The 19,731-nt window shown below is 38.3% G+C and overlaps 1 protein-coding gene across 1 annotated transcript in view; it reads right to left on the bottom strand.

The window, feature by feature from the left end:
* Nucleotides 1–1,469: 1,469 nt before the first annotated feature.
* LOC137215513 (zinc finger protein 850-like) overlaps nucleotides 1,470–19,731 on the bottom strand; it is a 101,493-nt gene continuing 83,231 nt past the window's right edge. The window contains exons 12-14 of the mRNA XM_067720796.1: nucleotides 12,415–12,538; nucleotides 12,023–12,118; nucleotides 1,470–6,759 (exon numbers count right to left, since the gene is read on the bottom strand). Of these exons, the coding sequence (XP_067576897.1) occupies nucleotides 5,324–6,759; nucleotides 12,023–12,118; nucleotides 12,415–12,538 (1,656 nt within the window). The 3' untranslated portion in view covers nucleotides 1,470–5,323. The remainder of the gene's footprint in view (nucleotides 6,760–12,022; nucleotides 12,119–12,414; nucleotides 12,539–19,731) is intronic.

Raw genomic sequence — 19,731 nt, 5'->3', positions numbered from 1 at the left:
CCCAAACTCCTGATTTATCCTCCCCCCCCCCCCATTTCCCCTTTGGTAACTGTAAGTTTGTTTTTGAAGTCTGAGTCTGTTTCTGTTTTGTAAATAAGTTCATTTGTATCATGTTTTTTTAGATTCCACATATGTGATATCATATATTTATCTTTCTCTGACTTCACTTAGTATGATCTCATCCATGTTGCTGCAAATGGCATAATTTCATTAATTTTTTTTTTTTTTGTGGTACACGGGCCTCTCACTGCTGTGGCCTCTCCCGTTGCAGAGCACAGGCTCCAGACGCACAGGCTCAGCGGCCATGGCTCACGGGCCCAGCCGCTCCGTGGCATGTGGGATCTTCCCAGACTGGGGCACGAACCCATGTCCCCTGCATTGGCAGGCAGACTCTCAACCACTGCGCCACCAGGGAAGCCCAATTTCATTCTTTTCTATGGCTGAGTATTATTCCATTGTATAAATATACCACATCTTTTTCCTCCATTCCTCTGTTGATGGACATTTAGGTTGTTTCCATGTCCTGGCTATTATAAGTAGTGCTGCAATGAACACTGGGGTGCATGTAATTTTCCAAATTATGGTTTTCTCCAGATACATGCCCAGGAGTGGGCTTGATGGATCATATGGTAGTTCTATTTTTAGGTGTGTTTTTTTGTTTGTTTTTGCGGTACGCGGGGCTCTCACTGCTGTGGCCTCTCCCCTTGCAGAGCACAGGCTCCGGACGCGCAGGCCCAGCGGCCATGGCTCACGGGCCCAGCCGCTCCGCGGCATGTGGGATCCTCCCGGACTGGGGCACGAACCCATGTCCCCTGCATCGGCAGGTGGACTCTCAACCACTGCGCCACCAGGGAAGCCCCAATTTTTAGTTTTTTAAGGAGCCTCCATACTGTTCTCCACTATGGTTGTACCAATTTACATTCCCACCAACAGCGTAGGAGGGTTCCCTTTTCTCCACACCCTCTCCAGCACTGTTTGTAGACTTTCTGATGACGGCCATTCTGAATGGTGTGAGATGGTACTTGTGGTTTTGATTTGCATTTCTCTAATAATTAGCGATGTTGGGCATTTTTTAATGTGCTTTTTCTATGTAATCATTTAAAGCTAACTAGTTACATCTGTAGGTTTTGATTGGAAGGAAGTCCACTGGTATGTTATCAAGTGAGAAAAGGAGGCTATATACTTCAATGTGTCAGCACAATCCCAGTCAAACTACACCACTCCCAGCCATAACCCCCATTACGAAAATAAAGCTCCAATGTGGGTGTGAGAGGGTATGGAGAAAAGGATGAAAGGCTTTTGATGTTGGCACTTCAGAAAATAGGTACAGATAGCTCTTTTTTCTGTGTTGTTTAAACCTTTGCAGTATATCTCATTTTTGGCAAAACATGTTACATAAATTTGGACTAGAACTCTCAAATCTTGAAAATAGAAATATGTATACATGGGCAAAAAATCAGAATCAATCATTTCTTTTTAAAATTTATTGAAGTATAGTTCAATTACAATGTTGTGTTAATTAATGCTGTAAAGTGACTCAGTTATACATATATTTTTTCATATTCTTTTCCATTATGGTTTATCACAGGATATTGAATATAGTTCCCTGTGCTATACAGTAGGACCTTGTTGTTATCCATTCTATATATACCAGTTTGCATCTGCTAATCCCGAACTTCCAATCCAACCCTCTCCCAACCCCCTCCCCCTTGGCAACCTCCAGTCTACAGAGAATCATTTCTTGACATTCATTATAACTATAACATTTATTATAACTCAAAAAGTTAGAAATTGTAGAGAAAGTATAGATAAAATTTAGTAATCATTTCCCTCTTTAAAAAAAATGCTCAAATTTTTGTTATAAATTGTCCTCCAATGGGTTGATTGATATTTAGCTATGACCGATTTAATCTGTCACATAATACATGTTTACATTAAACTTAGTATGTAATATTTTTCTAAAGTGTGGGGCAAAGGTGGAATACACTGGATGGTGATTATTCCAAATGCTGTGACTGATTACACCCCATGAGGTGTGATTAAGAGGGCAATGCAGTGACCTCACAGCAGTTGAATATGCATATGCTGCTAACAGTTTACTACTTTCAGTGGATAAGTTGTTTTAGTGTCTAGTTTTCAACGTGCAAACACTACATTTATACATCACATTTTCTACAATCTGACAGATCAGGTCATGAACCATTTTATTCTAGACAAAACAACCCCTCTGTTTTCTTTTAATAGGCTGCTAGATTTGACTTGCTATTTTAATTGGAATACTCATATACCATTGAGTACAATGGATTATTTTTATAGCTGATTTGAGCTGGATGCTGTCCTTTTCCAAATTTGGTATAGGGGTTGTGTTAGCCTCATAGCTGATACTCTTTATATCTTAAAGACTTAGATTTTATCTACTCTAGTACTAGAGGAATTATATGGTGTAACTCTTTAATTAGTTTTTTCTTGGTTCTTACTACATTCAGGAAACTACTACTTTTCCTGGATTTCAGACATACTAAAAAAAACTGCATATAAACATATACTGTGAGACGCTAAATGCAAACAGACATTTCCTACATCTTAACAAATCAAAGTTGTATATATATACACACATATACGTTTAAGAAAATAATGCTTTTTCTGTAATTTCACATACACTATAAAAAGCTGAATATAAACATTTTCTCATGTTACTAAAGTGGAATAAACGTGTATGTATAGGAAAATATTTTTTTCTAGGACTCGGATATATAAAGTTGAATATAAACTTATAACATATAGGCACAGAATTTCTTAGTTCACACCCATCCGGGCACAGGGCAGTTCTGAATTGTTTCATCATCTCAATAATGTCAAAGACACAAGTTATTCCTGTGCCAATCTCAGTTTCTCGCCTCCCCTGGTTGTAAAATGGCCATAATTCCAGGTATCACACAGACACAGAGACATGCATCCTGTATATAGGAAGACCATTTCCTCCTATTTTGTTAGTAAACAATATTTAACTGAAGCTCACCTGCAGACTTTTTGCTTAGATCTTCTATGGCCGGGACTGTTACACACATGCCCAGCTGCAAAGCAATTAGGAGGGCAAGCATCTGGCATTTAGACTTAGGTGGGCAGCAGGCAATCCTGGCAAAGGGAGAATGGTTAATACCAATGGACAGGCAACCAGCAGTGTCAGCCAAACAATATTGGCTTATTTCTTCATCTCCTTCATTTCTGTAGTTACATATCCTTTCTCGCTTATGATGCTTGAGTTTTTTCTTTCTAGGGTGCAATCTTTTTCACTTCAAAAAGTTTAAGGTGTTTTTTGGGGCTTTGCACTTATTTTGTTAGAGCACCTCAACATAGTAGAGTTGGATGCTTATTCAGTCACTCTCTCATTCCTCTGATCAACAGATGTTTAATGGGAACCTACCAGGAATAGGCAGTGCACTAAGTATAAGGAAGTGAGAATGAAGCCCTGCTTTGAATTTTCCCTGTTTTCTACACATACTGAAAGAAGTTAAATTCCCTCAGTAAAGCTTTGGTTGCATCCTACAAATTTTAACATGAAGTTGTCTCTTTGTCATTCATTTGAATGACAATCTGCCTAATGATAATTTGCTTTGATTTCCTTTTCTAAAAAAAAAAAATTATTTATTTTTATTTTTGGCTGCGTTGGGTCTTTGTTGCTGTGCGTGGGCTAAGCGGTGAGCGGGGGCTACTCTTCATTGCAGTGCCTGGGCTTCTCATTGGGTGGCTTCTCTTGTTGAAGAGCATGGGCTCTAGGCGCTCTCGGGCTCAGTATTTGTGGCTCGCGGGCTCTAGAGCGCAGGCTCAGTAGTTGTGGAGCACGGACTTAGTTGCTCAGCGGTTTGTGGGATCTTCCCAGAGCAGAGCAGGAACCCATGTCCCTTGCATTGGCAGGTGGATTCTTAACCACTGAGCCATGAGGGAAGCCCTGCCTTGATTTCCTTTTTAATGTGAAAATTATTTATACAAGTATCTTAAATTTCCTTGTGGAGAAGTGGATTTTGGCTGAGGCTTTATTTTCTAATTCACTAAAAGAGAGGCCAGAGATCATGGCATATGTCTCTTGTTTTTTAGAAGGTCTTAAAAAAAATTATCTAAGTCTTCCCTCTGACCTCACAGCACCCCACTTTTATTCTACTGGGGTTCTTTACGTTATGAACCCCCTAATGGGGAAAAGGGCAACCTATGAAAAGCTTGTTTTAAAATTTTTCTCCAGAAGGAAATATCTAACATTCCATGAAGAAAGATGATGTAAGATCTTCATATAGGCACTGCACACATAAGGCCTTCCTCTCATATGCTCTCTAATACACAATTAGGAAAACACAATTAAGAATAAAGCCCCTCTAGGGCTTCCCTGGTGGCGCAGTGGTTGAGAGTCCACCTGCCAATGCAGGGGACACGGGTTCGTGCCCTGGTCTGGGAAGATCCCACATGCCACAGAGCGGCTGCGCCCGTGAGCCATGGCTGCTGAGCCTGCGCGTCTGGAACCTGTGCTCCGCAACGGGAGAGGCCACAACAGTGAGAGGTCCACGTACCACAAAAAAAAAAAAAAGAATAAAGCCCCTCTTATTTAAGACACTTTCAATATGAACCAGACACTATTCTAAGGGATACAATGTACACAATGCTACTAAGAAATATGGTTCTAATATTACTAATTGATAAATGAGAGAATTTGGTTAAGTCATTAGCCCTATAAGAAATGAGTAATAATGGTGAAGCCAAGTAAACACTAAATATTGGTTAAATCCTTTCCCACTCTGATTCAGTTCAGAGCTTGCAAACATTTAACAAGAGTTGAATGGAATGGAAGAATCTGCTGCATTTTTAACAATGTAGCCTTCCTCTAGTATGAATTATCAGATGAATAATTAGTTAGCTAAAGCAAATTGGTGCTCCATATAAATATTTATATTATGACTTCTGATTTCCCATAAGGGCTAATTGACCCTTGATGTTGAGAAAAGTTAGAATGATTAATGTCTCTAACACTGCTTTCCTAATAAGCCTTTCCACTTTCTTTATATTCATGGAGTTTTTCACTTTTTCACCAATTGATTGATGTCTAATAAATTCTGAAACACAAATACACCCCTCTCAATTCATAAAATTTATAAGGTTTTAAATCAGTAACAAATATCAAATTCTGGACTCCCTCACATCTGCAGTATGAACTCTGATATTAAGTTGTTAACCTTAAATGCTTTCCCATATTCCTTACAATTAGAGGGGGTTTTGTTTGTGTTTTACTAGTATGAATTTCCAGGTGTCAATTAAATTCCAAGCTTCCCACATGCCTTCATTCACTCCTCTGTCCTGTATGAATTCTTTGATGTTGACTAAGGTGTGAGCCACGAATAAAGGCTTTCCCACATTCCTTACATTCATAGGGTTTCTCACCAGTATGAATCTTCTGGTGTCGACTAAGTTCTGAGCCACGACCAAAGGCCTTCCCACATTCTTTACACTCATAGGGTTTTTCACCACTATGACTCCTCTTGTGATGAGTAAGTTCTGACCTTCGAATAAAAGCCTTCCCACATTCCTTACATTTATGGGGTCTCTCACCAGTGTGAACTTTTTGATGTCGGATAAGTTCTGTGCTACAAGTAAAGGCCATTTCACATTCCTGACATTTATAAGGTTTCTCACCCGTGTGAGCTCTCTGATGTCTGGTAAGTTCTGAGCCACGACGAAAAGACTTCCCACATTGCTTACATTTATATGGTTTCTCACCAGTATGAACACTCTGATGTCGGACAAGATGTGAATCAGAGATAAAAGCTTTCCCACATTCCTTACATTTATGAGGTTTCTCACCAGTATGAATTCTTTGATGTAGATTCAGTTGTGAGGCACAACTATAGACCTTCCCACATTCCTTACATTCATAGCGTCTTTCACCAGTATGAATTATCTGATGAAGACTAAGTTGTGTGTCATAACGAAAAGCTTTCCCACATTCCTTACACTTATAGGGTTTCTCACCAGTATGGATTCTCTGATGTCGAATAAGGTGTGAGGGACGGGTAAAGGCTTTCCCACACTCCTTACATTCATAGTATTTCTCATCAGTATGAATTCTCTGATGTAAATTAAGTTGTGAGGTAGATGGAAATGGCTTTCCACACTCTGTACACTTATAGGGTTTCTCATCTATATGAATCCTTTGATGTTTACTAAGTTGTGAGTTAGAATGAAAGGCCTTCCCACACTCCTTACATTTATGAGGTTTCTCGGCAGTATTAATGCTCTGAGATTTAGTAATCTGAGCGTCACGAATAAAGGCACATTTCTTATTTTCATCACTTTTTTTGCTTTCATGAATTCTCTGATGCTTAATCAAGTCTGACCTACTATTAAAGGCTTTCCCACATTCTCCACATTTAGATTCTTTTTCCTTATTATGACTTCCTTCATGTTGACTATGGTGTGATTGGTACCTGAAAGTCTTACGTTCCTTGGATTCACAGGATTTTGCTCCAGTATGAGTTGTCTGAGGTGTTCTACGATCTGTGCGCTGAATGGAAGTGGATCTTTTTTCAGAGGTTATTGTGGCTTGTCTGAAATGTCCTTCCTGTAGCCTCTCCAAGTGGCATCTGATTTCTCTGTTACTTCTGACCCTAGTATACTCAAGGGTAGAGTTTGTAAGTCTTTTTGTTATCTCTGGTTGAAATGACTGAACTTCATAACTGTCCTCCTTTAGCATCTTGGTTTCTCTTCTAGACTCCCAATCTGTAAGATAACAAAGAAAATAGTGGGTATTTTCATGTTGCAGGAGAAAGGAAAGTTCTAAGGTAGAAATGACAAACTAAAAATAGTGAATAATGTAAACTCTTAACACTGCATTGCAACTTGAAAAAAGGGTTGGGGGGAATAAGAACAGAGAAAATGAGGGGAGCTTGTGAAGGAGGTGATTCTTTGCCTCTGGTAAGAATCAGAATCAGCTGGGGAACCTGTTAAAAATATAATGTCTAGGACCCAACCAACTAAATGAGAATCTAAAGGAGTAGGACATTATCTAACAGCAAATCCTCTCATCTCTAGCCTCAAATATATCCAGGTTTTGACTACTTCTACTAGTATCTCTAGTGGTGATCATGTTGTCCAAAGCCATCTCTCATCAAGATTAACAAAACACTATCCTGGAGTATCTCCCTACTTCCTCCTTATATTCCACACCCAACACAGTGGCTGTACTGTTCTTCTTAAAATAAGCTAGATCATGCCATTCTTCTGCTCAAAATTCTCCACTGTATTTCCCTCTCATGCAGAGTAAAAGTCAAAATCCTCCTGTGATCTACAGGGCCTTCCCTGAACTTGTCCTGCACTACCTCATTCTAACCTCACTGGCTATCTCCTCCCCTCAGCTGACTCTGTTCCAGCTCCCTGACCAACTGGATGGTCAAACTTGCCAAGCACACCTCTCGTTCAGAATCTCTGCCTGCAAATATCTTCCCTTAGATATCAATACGACTCACTCAATTACTTCATTCTGACCTCTATGCAAACGCTGACTTAAGAGACCACTATATTTTTTTTTTTTTGGCCATGCATCTCAGTTCCCCAACCAGGGATTGAACCTGGGCCCTGGCAATGAAAGCACCGAGTCCTAACCACTGGGCCACCTGGGGATTCCTCAAGAGACCACACTTTACAAAACAGGACGCTCATCCCTCTACTTACTGCATTTTTCTGCAGTACACATGTCATTTAATCTATTTCTCCAACATTATTATGAAAACTTTCAAACATAAAGAAAAATGAAAAGAATCAGACAGGGAACCCCCATATTCCCACTAGCTAGATTCTACAATAAACATTTGGCTCTATTTGCGTTTTCACACATCTATCTACCCCTCCATCCATCAATCCATCTTGCAGACATTAGTATACTTCACCTCTAAACTCAACAGATTATATTTTAACTTGTTTATTTCTGTATTGTCTGCTCACCCTTCACTGTACCTATACAGAGTAAATACTCAATGACTGTTTGGTGAATGAACGGCCATTCTTTTTTTTTTTTTTTAATCGCCCTCACTGATTGAGGCAACTCAAAGTGTGGCACTCAATGTTTAAATACAGTGCCTTTCCCAGTGCACTTCAAAAAAAATACAAAATTCCCTACCAGACCTGCAAAATTCTATAGTATCTGGTCCCTGCTTCCCTATTCACCTTCATTTTGAGGTGCTCTCACCTTGACTCACCATGAGCTCACTATACTGGCATCCATTTGACTCCCATATCATGCCAATTACTTTCTCATCTTAGACCCTTTCAGGAAATGTTTCATATTCCATGAATGTTTTGTGTTCCAGGATCTCTCCATGGCCAGTTTCTCTCATTCTAAATATCTTAATTTTCTGTCATGTATCCTGTTCTTTGCCCTCGATCTTTTTCTCAGTTCTGGAATTACATATTTGTTCATCAGTTTATCTACTGGTATAATTTCTCCCTAAGTGGCCTAGAACTAACATAATACTTATTGTATGCTCCGTGATATAACCAACCCCAGCATACAGTTTAATTAATGTTAAATAAACGAATCAGTAGATTAAGCGTATTTAAATGGAAATAAAGAGAAATAAGCTAAAGATAATGAGATTAGGAGAGTGACTTGAGATTCACTTATCACTCCATGCTTCTAATTATTTAACAGGTGATAGAGGTGTCTTCCTGCCCCTGATTCCTGCCCAGCTTCAAAATGCTCTCCCTACATCACTTCTGATGCATATGGCAGTTAACACAGAAGCAAGCCTGTGCCATTAGAGCAAATCTGTTCATGTGCCTACACCAGTGTCCTAGAATACTGACAGTTTTACACAACAATAAAAATCTATGTAATCCTACTCAATAACAGCCTAATCAAAAAATAGGCAGAAGACCTAAATAGATCATACAGATGGCCAACAAGTACATGAAAAGATGTTCAACACTGTTAATTATTAGAGAAATGCAAATCAAAACTACAATGAGGTACCACCTCATCCTGGTCAGAATGGCCATCATCAAAAAGGCCATCATCTCCTGGGCATACATCTGGAGAAAACAATACTTTGAAAAGATACATGCACCCCAATGTTCACTGCAGCACTATTTACAATAGCCAAGACATGGAAGCAACCTAAATGTCCATTGACAGAGGAATGGGTAAAGAAGATGTGGTACATATACAATGGACTACTACTCAGCCATAAAAAAAGAATGAAATAATGTCCATCCATGTTGTTGCAGCAACATGGATGGGCCTAGATTATCATACTAAATGAAGTAAGTCAGAAAGAGAAAGACATATATCATATGTATCACTTATATGTGGAATCTAAAATATGACACAAATGAACTTATATATGAAACAGACTCACAGACATAGAGAACAGACTTGTGGCTGCCAAAGGGGGTGGGTGTGGGAAGGGATGGATTGGGAGTTTGGGATTAGCAGATGCAAACTTATTATACAGAGAATGGATAAACAACAAGGTCCTATTGTACAGCACAGGGAACTATATTCAACATCCTGTGATAAACCATAATGGAAAGAATATGAAAAAGAATATGTATATATTTGTATAACTGAATCACTCTGCTGTACAGTAGAAATTAACACAACATTGTAAATCAACTATACTTCAATTAAAAAAGTGAGCTTCAATTACTACTATTATCAGACAAAACAGACTTTAAGACAAAAATTATAACTAGAGACAAAGGAAATTTTATAATTGACCATTTTATAATGACAATTTTATAATTTTATAATTACTATATAATGATAAGAAGATCAATCCATCAGGAAATTATGTATCAGTTATAAGTATATATGCACCTAATAATAGAGCCCGAAAATACATGGAAGCAAAAACCTACAGAATTAAAGGGAAAAAGTGGCAATTCAACAAACTGAAGACTTTAATGCTCTATTTTCAATAATAGATAGGTCGACTTGCCAGATCAACAAGGAAACAGAAAACAACATACTCTTAAAAAACCAATGAAACAAAGAAGAAATTACAAGAGAAATTAGAAAATACTTTTCAGTATGAATGAAATGAAAACTCAACATACCAAAACTCATGGGATATGGTTAAAACAGGTCTTAAAGGGAAATGTACTGCTTAAATTGCCTATATTAAAACCACAAAAGATCTCAAATCCATAATCTAACTTATACACCTAAGGAACTAGAAAAAAAAGAGCAAACTAAACCCAAAGATACCAGAAGGAAGGAAATAAAGAGAGAAGACAAATAAAATAGAAAAAAAATAGAGAAAATCAACATAACTATAAGTTGGTTCTTTGAAAACAACAAACTGACAAACTTTAGCTAGAATGACCAAGGAAAAAAGAAGATTCATAATAATATCAGGAATGAAAGTGGGGATATTACTACCAACATTACAGAAATTAAAAGAATTTCTAGGGAATACTATGAACAACTATACGCAACAAATTAGATCACTTAGATGAAATGGACAAATTCCTAGAAAGACAACTACCAAAACTAACTCAAGAGGAAAGAGAACATATGAATAGGCCTACAAAGAGATTGAACAGTAATTTAAAAATCTTCCCAGCCCGTGCGCCTAGAGCCCATGCTCCGCAACGGGAGAGGCCACCGCAGGGAGAAGACAGCACACCCCAGAGAGGGGTGGCCCCTGCTGGCCACAACTAGAGGGGGCCTGCGCACAGCAACGAAGACCCAACACAGCCAAAAAAATAAATAAAATAAAAAATAATAAAAAAAATCTTCCCACAAAGAAAAACCCAGGACCAGATGGCTTCACTGCTGAATTCTACTAAACACTTAAAGAAAACTTAAAACAAATCGTTCACAAACACTTCAAATACAAATGCCTCACAAACACTTCAAAAAAAAACAGAAGAGGAGGGAATACTTTCCAATGAATTCTCAGGCCACTACTACCCTGATATCAAAACCAGAAAAAGGCATCACAAGAAAACTATAGATCAATATCCCTTACTTAATATAGACAGAAAAATCCTCAACAAATAAAACCAAACTAAATCCACCAACAAATAGAAAGGGTAATACATCATGACCAAGTGTGATTTACCTGGGCAATGCAAAGTTGGTTTAATACCCAAAAATGCATCAATGCAATATACCATATTAATAGAACAAAGGATACAGACCACATATCTCAATATATGTAGAAAAAGCAGTTAACAAAAGTATTCTAAAACCCTTTCATGATAAACACATTTGACAAACTAGGAAAAGTGAAGCATTATTCATAGTAGCCTAAAAGTGGAAAACCATCCAAATGTCCATCATTTGATGAATGGATAAACAAAATGTGCTATAGTCACAACATGGAATACTATTTGGCAATATAAAGAAATAAAGTAGTAGTATATTCTACAGCATGTATGAACCTTGAAAACAAACATTCTGCTAATTGTAAGAAGCCAGTCACAAAGACTACGTACTGTGCATTTCATTAATATGAAATGTCTAGAACGGCCAGCTCTATAGACAGAAAGCAGATTAGTCGTTGCGTAGGGCTGGGTGTGGGGAGTGACCACTAATGGGTATGGGATTTCATTTTGGGGTAAAGGAAAATGTTTTAAAATTAGATTGTTGTCATGGTTGCAAAACTCTGAATATACTAAAAGCCACTGAACTGTATCTTTAAATGAATGAATTCTATGATATGCCAATTATATCTCAAAAGAGCTACTTTTAAGTCAGAACAAAACTGGACCCAAAGTGCAGGGTAAATGGTTGTCTCGTGGGGAAGAGGAAGGCACTTCCTTCCTGAAATCAGAAGGAATAAGAGCAAGGGTAGCATGAAAGTGGTAAGTGGAATGAAAATTTGGGGGCTCATGCCGAAACATCCTTACTTTCTTCTCCAGATCTCAGGCTTTTCAGGGAGCTTTCCTACCAACATCTCAGAAGTGCTGCCTGCCTTCTCACAGGCCAGGTGGGTGACCACCTGCCATGGTCTTTCCCATATGAGTAACCATTACTCACCTGGGCACCATTCTTTTGTCTCGTTGCTGTTAACCATCCAAGGTTCCTTCCCCTGCTCCAATAAGGAGATCACATCTGGCTTAGAATCAGAAAATCCTGTTCAAGAAAGAAAAAAAGGACCAAGTTATGTTGTGAGTGTCCCAAAATTAAAATCAGTCCATGATTATCAGGAAAGAGGAGTAAGTAAATTAAGGGTCAGAGGAAAGGATGAAGAAGATAAAGTCTGATGGAGCAGCCAATTTCTAACTTCACAAGGCACAAAAAGCGTTCTTTGGTAAGCAAGAATCATTAATTCAGTCAAGCACTTGGGAGGCACTCACAAGAAATTTATAACAATAAACACAAAAATTCCAGAAGGCCAATTCTGAATTCTGGAGGGCAGGTAAACTTACCCAGTGAGATCAGAGTATTATAATTCTCCAACATCACATCTCGGTACAAATCCTTTTGAGCAGAGTGCAAGCACTCCCACTCCTTTTGAGTGAAGTAAATGGCCACATCTTTGAATTTCAAGTCCTGAAACCACAGATAAAAATACACAGAAATTAACGGGCAAAATCTTTACAATAAAATAAAAGAAATTTTGAAAAAGCAATTCAATAGGGGAACACCGTTGGGAAAACAGGATGTGCTGGACCTTTCAACATGAGTAAGTCAATAGCTCAATATCAAAAACAAACAACCCAATCCAAAAATGGGCCGAAGACCTAAATAGACATTTCTCCAAAGAAGACATACAGCTGGCCAAAAGGTACATGAAAAGATGCTCAACATCGCTAATTATTAGAAAAATGCAAATCAAAACTACAATGAGGGATCACCTCACACCGGTCACAATGGCCATCATCAAAAAGTCTACAAAGAGGGCTTCCCTGGTAGCGCAGTGGTTGAGAGTCCGCCTGCCGATGCAGGGGAAACAGGTTCGTGGTCCGGTCCGGGAAGATCCCACATGCCGTGGAGTGGCTAGGCCCGTGAGCGATGGCCGCTGAGCCTGCACGTCCGGAGCCTGTGTTCCGCAACGGGAGAGGCCACAACAGTGAGAGGCCCGTGTACCGAAAAAAAAAAAAGTCTACAAAGAATAAATGCTGGATAGGGTGTGGAGAAAAGGGAACCCTCCTACACTGTTGGTGGGAATGTAAATTGATACAGACACTATGGAAAACAGCATGGAGGTTCCTTAAAAAACTAAAAACAGAGCTACCATATGATCCTGCAAGCCCCTCCTGGGCATATATCCAGAGACAACCATAATTCGAAAAGATACATGCACCCCAGTGTTCACTGCAGCACTACTGACAATACCCAAGACATGGAAGCAACCTAAATGTCCATCTACAGATAAATGGATAAAAATGATTTGGTACATTTATACAATGGACTATTATGCAGCCATAAAAGAGGAATGAAATAATGCCATTTGTAGCAATATGGATGGACCTAGAGATTATCATACTAAGTGAAGTAAGCCAGACAGAGAAAGACAAATATCATATGATACTGCTTATATGTGGAATCTAAAAAAAAAGGATACAGGCTTCCCTGGTGGCGCAGTGGTTAAGAATCCACCTGCCAATGCAGGGGACACGGGTTCAAACCCTGGGCCGGGATGATCCCACATGCCGTGGAGCAACTAAGCCCGTGTGCTACAACTACTGAGCGTGCACTCTAGAGCCTGCGAGCCACAACTACTGAGCCCACATGCTGCAACTACTGAAGCCTGCACGCCTAGAACCCATGCTCTGCAACAAGAGAAGCCACCACAATAAGAAGCCCGCGCACTGCAACAAAGAGTAGCCCCCGCTCACCGCAAGTAGGAAAAGCCCGCATGCAGCACGAAAGACCCAACACAGCCAAAAATAAAATAAATTTATAAAAATAAATAAATAGATTTTTTTTAAAAGATACAAATGAACTTATATACAAAACAGAAATAGACCCACAGATATAGAATACAAACTTATGGTTACCAAAGGGGAAAGGTGGGTGGGGGAGAGATAAATTAGGAGTTTGGGATTAACATATATACACTACGCTTCATAACACAGATAATCAATAAGTACCTACTGTATAGAACAGAGAACTACACTCAATATTTTATAATAACCTATAAGGGAAAAGTATCTGAAAAAAATATATGTATAACTGAATCACTTTGCTGTACACCTGAAACTAACACAACATTGTATCAATAAATTGATTATACTTCTATTAGGGAAAAAAAAATAAAGAAAACATGGATAGGTCAGTGTGGAAACAAGGATGATCACAGCACACGTTCTTGGTGCACACATCATTTTTTTTTTTAATTGAAATACAGTTGATGTACAAATTATATGTTTCACGTATATAACAGTGATCCACAATTTTTAAAAGTTATATTCCATTTATAGTTATTATAAAATTTTAGTTACATTCCTTGTGTTGTACAAATCATTCTTAAACATGCTTGCTACTACAGATATAACCTCTCGGCATTATCCTCTTCCACTGTTTATTCCCAGGCCTGGGTGGATAGAGTCCAGATAATTGGTGTCTTCCAATTAAATGAAGCTGTACGTACATGTACATAGCACATGCTATGTTCAGCACATAACACTGTGACCATCTCCTTCCATTCTCTCATTTTAAAAATTTGTTTAGAAGTCTGAAGAATTCAGGAATTTCCTGGCTGTCCAGTGGTTAGGACTCAGCGCTCTCACTGCCAAGGGCCTGGGTTCAATCTCTAATAGGGGAACTAAGATCCCACAAGCCACGCGAACAGAAAAAAAAAAAAAAAAAAAAGTCTGAAGAATTCATAGATATCTTTAAAAATCTCTCTCTCTGAACATAGGATTTGGATATAACTTATGTGAATTAATTTCTTAAAAACTCAGGCTCATATTCAATTCTAGCTGTTTTACTTGTCACTATAAATAGACATAATTTTCATTGGCTGTATGATGCCCCATCTTATGTGTTCAATGTTCTCATTTTGCAGCACTAGCTTAAACAAGTTCTCCTGCGGTTACAAGAGTCGTTACTTCTCAATAATTTATGCATCTGGTTAAACTGTTCCTGTTACAATAAGTTGTCCCTAACTATACTCCCCTTGGTCCAGAACTACCAGGACTGATGAAGTAAGATCCAGACTCACATTGATGTGACCCAAGATGAGTATACGCCACACAAGTTCAAAATGGACCCACGGACTCCTTGGAATATCACATAACTTCATATACTGAATCTATCATATTCCCAGTCAAAAAAAATCTCAAAGCTAAAGACACGGGCAAATACTGAGAATGCAACAAATCAGTGTCAATTACCTTCTTGTTTATCTGGAAAACCCAGGTTTGCAACATGGAATCTCACTTAATGAATCACCTCCACTTCATCAAAGCACAGCTCGAACAAGGGAGGTACAAAATTTTCAGCAAGGGTTGATTTCCCCATTCCATCAGTACTCCTGGTGGAAGGATAAGCACTTATGGAATGCTAAGGGGTTTTCTGAATAAATAGCTAAACATTTGTTGGAGAACAGAGAGACACTTATGGGACAGCAGCCTTTGGTAGCATCACTCATTGGAATAGGAAGAAGTGGGGAACAAGTCCCTTGGAAAGGCTCAGGGAGGCAGGCAGTTTCAGGAAAAAGAAATCCACTGCTGAAATCTTCCAGAATAAAAAATGCTTTCAAAGAAGGAGAGAAGAAACATCAGTTCATATAAACAATGGCTTTTAGGGTTGCAAAACCAGATCATTTATATCCTGGGCTCATCTAAGAGAAAAGAAAGCTTAAAAAGGCAAAGGAAGAAGAAGCAAGAGCAGCCCTGAGTCACCAGACTGACCTCAGAGTTCCCAAAGGACTGAAAATGAATTTTCCTCTTTCCTCCTCTGTTCCTATCTTCCTGCTTTTGGCAACCCAGTGTGTACACACACACACGCACAGAGTCTCTTTCTTTTTCTTGACTTGAAGGAGAATAACAAACCTTTGCTTTCCCTGAATCCCAGGGAATCCAACTGTCCATAATGTATTGGTTCTGCACTGCAAAGACCTGGGACCTCTAGGACCAGGCACTCAGAGTAAGGAAAAAGTAGAAGCAGCACTCCCATTCTCAGGGGCTACAAGGAAAACTGCCTGACTTGAACTCTGGCTACTGGTAGAAGGAAAATATTCTCCCCTGAGGAACTGTAACCACAAATTAGCCCTCACACAGGTCTCAGCTCACATTCCTATTACTAAAATGAATCTAAAAAACCTACCATCTATGAATCTACTTTAATGTGGTTCTGGTTTGGCGGTGCTCCTGGAATAAGCAAGCCCAGATGTGTCCTAGAGGAACAACATTCACCCAGACCTCAAGAATCCATGGGTAGAATTCCAAGGAAAATGACCAAGGAGTCAAAAATAATAAAACAACACAACACCGTGAATGAACTAAATGCCACTGAACTGTACACTTTAAAATGATTAATTGTATGCTATGTGAATTTCACCTAAATAAAAAATTAAATAAAAATGAAACATGCAAAGAGGCATAATTCCATGATCCAAGAGGCAGGAAATCAACTGTTTCAACTTTCATTATATTTGAAAATTTCCATAATAAAATGTTGGAGGGAAAATATCACACCTGCAAAAATTTACATATTATGCAGATAACGCAGGTATATGATTTTTAAAAAGGGAGTAAGGTATTAAGAAACAAAACTCCACAAAGATAACAGGTAGATTTAAAAGAAAAAAATTTACAACTTCTAGAATAAAAAACACAATACCTAAAATTAAATCATACAATGGCTAGAATAAATATCTCTGAAGAGAAAAATTACTGGGCTGAAATATTTAAAAAGAAATTACGCAGAATGCTATCAAAGACAATGGGGGAAAGTATAAGAGGTTAAGAAGATAAAGCAAGAAGGTTTAACAGATATCTAACTAGAGTTCTAGAAGAAAAAAGGAGAAAGGACTGAAAAAGGTAGTAATTGAAGACATAATGTCTAAGAAATTTTCACAACTGGCAAAAGAAAGCATTATTCAGAAGCCAAATGAGTCTCAAACAATAAATAAAAAGAAATCCAGGGCAATTATATAAAAACTGAAGAGCATTAAAAACAGAGACTATGTTAAAAGTAATTTGATATTAAAGACATTGTCTACAAAAGAATAACAGTCTGATTGACAGATGTCTATTCAACAGCAACAATGTAAATCAGAGATGACAGAATAAAAATTCTCTCTCACAAGGGAGGACAAACAAAAACATTTTCAAAAAGCCAAAAGAACAGAAATTCATTAATGTATGTACTTCCAACTAAAGGAAAGTGTTCCCAGATAGAGGGTTTGAGATGTAAGAATGGTGAATGGTGCCGTTCTTTAAAATGGCAAAAATGTGGATAAACTAAGCTAACATTCAATATATAAAATAATAAAAACGTTTTATGGACTAAAAAAAAACAATGAAAGAAAAATACCTGACTACAATATAAGTTGCTTGATCAGCTGGAATATCTACTTCCTTATACTATTCAGCAAGAGCATAAAGATGTTCTTTAGTTTCAGACACTGGTAAGAAAAGTATGTTAAAATGTCTAAGGTAACCAATAAATAAACAAACACAGTTCATAACTTTCAAACTCACAGAAGGGAAAAGGGAATGAGATAATAAAATACAGAAAAGGTAGAATAAAAAGCACAAACTAAGTCAACAAAGATACTTTCAATTATGTCAGTAATTACAACTACTGTATAGACTATATGCTCTCATTAAAAGATACAGTTGGTCAAAAACCAAAGCCCAGTTATATGCTGTTTATAAGAGACACATCCAAAACATAAACATCCAGAAAGACTGGAAGTAAAAGGCTAGTAGATAACGTGTACACACCTAACAAATAATAAATATATATAGTACATACACACAAAACAAAAAGGAACAGAATTATGACAGATAAACCCTCATCATTATGGGAGATTTAACATACCTCTCAAAATAACTGATAGATAACACAGATAAAAAGTCAGTAAAAATAGAGAACACTTAAATAATAAAACTAGTGAGCTTGATTTATTGGCCACATACAGAAAAATGCACCCAACTCAAATAATAATCATCTCAATCATATCTGGAAGATTCAGAAAAACTGACCACACTGGACTTTAAGACAAGACAGAAACATTTTTCATGAATACATACTAATAAAAAGATGCACCTTAATAGGATTGCCTATGGGGGGTGGGTGGGAAATGGAATGGAAGAGAAGTAAATAATCAGAACAAGTGAACAACCTTGCCCAGACCAATAACAATGTGCCATGAAGTGAAGATTATGATTAACACTGCACTCAAAGCCTCCCCCCATCCAACCAAGGGAAAAAGAAAAAAGAAAAGAAGGGAACACTATGACATTATTTTATGAGGCTAGACCAGAAGTCAGCAAACTTTTTCTATAAAGGGACAGAAAGTAAATATTTTATGTTTAAAATTTTACTTATTTATTTATTTTTGCTGCATTAGGTCTTTGATGCTGCGCGCAGGCTTCTCATTGCGGTGGCTTCTCTTGTTGCGGAGCACGAGCTCTAGGTGCGCGGGCTTCAGTAGTTGTGGCTCGCAGGCTCTAGAGCACAGGATTGTGGTGCACGGGCTTAGCTGCTCCGCAGCGAGTGGGATCTTCCCGGACCAGGGCTCAAACCCATGTCCCCTGCATTGGCAGACAGATTCTTAACCAGTGCGCCACCAGGGAATCCCAAGTAAATATTTTAAAGTCTGTGGGTCATTACTGTCTCTTGTAACTACTCTACTCTCACAGGGGCATGGAAGTAGCCGTAGACATTACATGAATGAATGAGTGCGGCTATGTTCCAATAAAGCCTTACTTATGGAGACTGAAATCTAAATTATACCATTTTCATATGTCATAAAATATTATTCTTCTTTTAATTTTTTTTCTAACCATTTAAAAATGTAGAAAACATTCTTGGCTTACAGGCCAGGGCCACAGTTTGCTGACTCTTGGACTAGAGTAACCTTGACAACATAACTTGCATAAAGATTTTATGAAAAATGGAAATTATAGGCCAAGCTTACACATGCTACAGATGTAAAAATTCTTTTTTTCTTTTTTTTGGTACGCGGGCCTCTCACTGTTGCGGCCTCTCCCGTTGTGGAGCACAGGCTCCAGACGCACAGGCTCAGCGGCCATGGCTCACGGGCCCAGCCGCTCCACAGCATGTGGGATCTTCCTGGACCGGGGCACGAACCCGTGTCCCCTGCATCGGCAGGCGGACTCCCAACCACTGCACCACCAGGGAAGCCCAGATGTAAAAATTCTAAATAAATTATTAGCAAACTGAATTCAGCAATATGAAAAAGAATAATACATCATGGCCAAGTTAGGTTTCTCCTGGTATAACATAGTATAAATGATTTTAGAAATCAATTAAAGTTACTAAGCACATTAGCAAATTAAAAGAGAAAATCCATAAGATCACCTCAAGAGATGTAGAAAGGTGTTTCAAAGAATTCAATATTCATTCGTGATTAAAAATTCAGAGCAAATGAGGAATAAAAAGTAATGTCTCTAACCTGATAAAGGACATCTTGAAAAAAACCAAAAATCCAAGAGAAAGCATCATAAATAGAAGTGAAACATCAAAGGAATTCTCTCTAAAACTGGGACTAAGAAAATGTGCCCACATTCTCACCAGTCAATACTGTTCTGGGAGATGGAGCC

Source organism: Pseudorca crassidens, chromosome 20, assembly GCF_039906515.1.
Source record: "Pseudorca crassidens isolate mPseCra1 chromosome 20, mPseCra1.hap1, whole genome shotgun sequence".
Classification (NCBI taxonomy): domain Eukaryota; kingdom Metazoa; phylum Chordata; class Mammalia; order Artiodactyla; family Delphinidae; genus Pseudorca; species Pseudorca crassidens.
The sequence above is the reverse complement of the archived record's forward strand: the minus strand, read 5'-3'. Positions and strand labels throughout refer to the sequence as shown.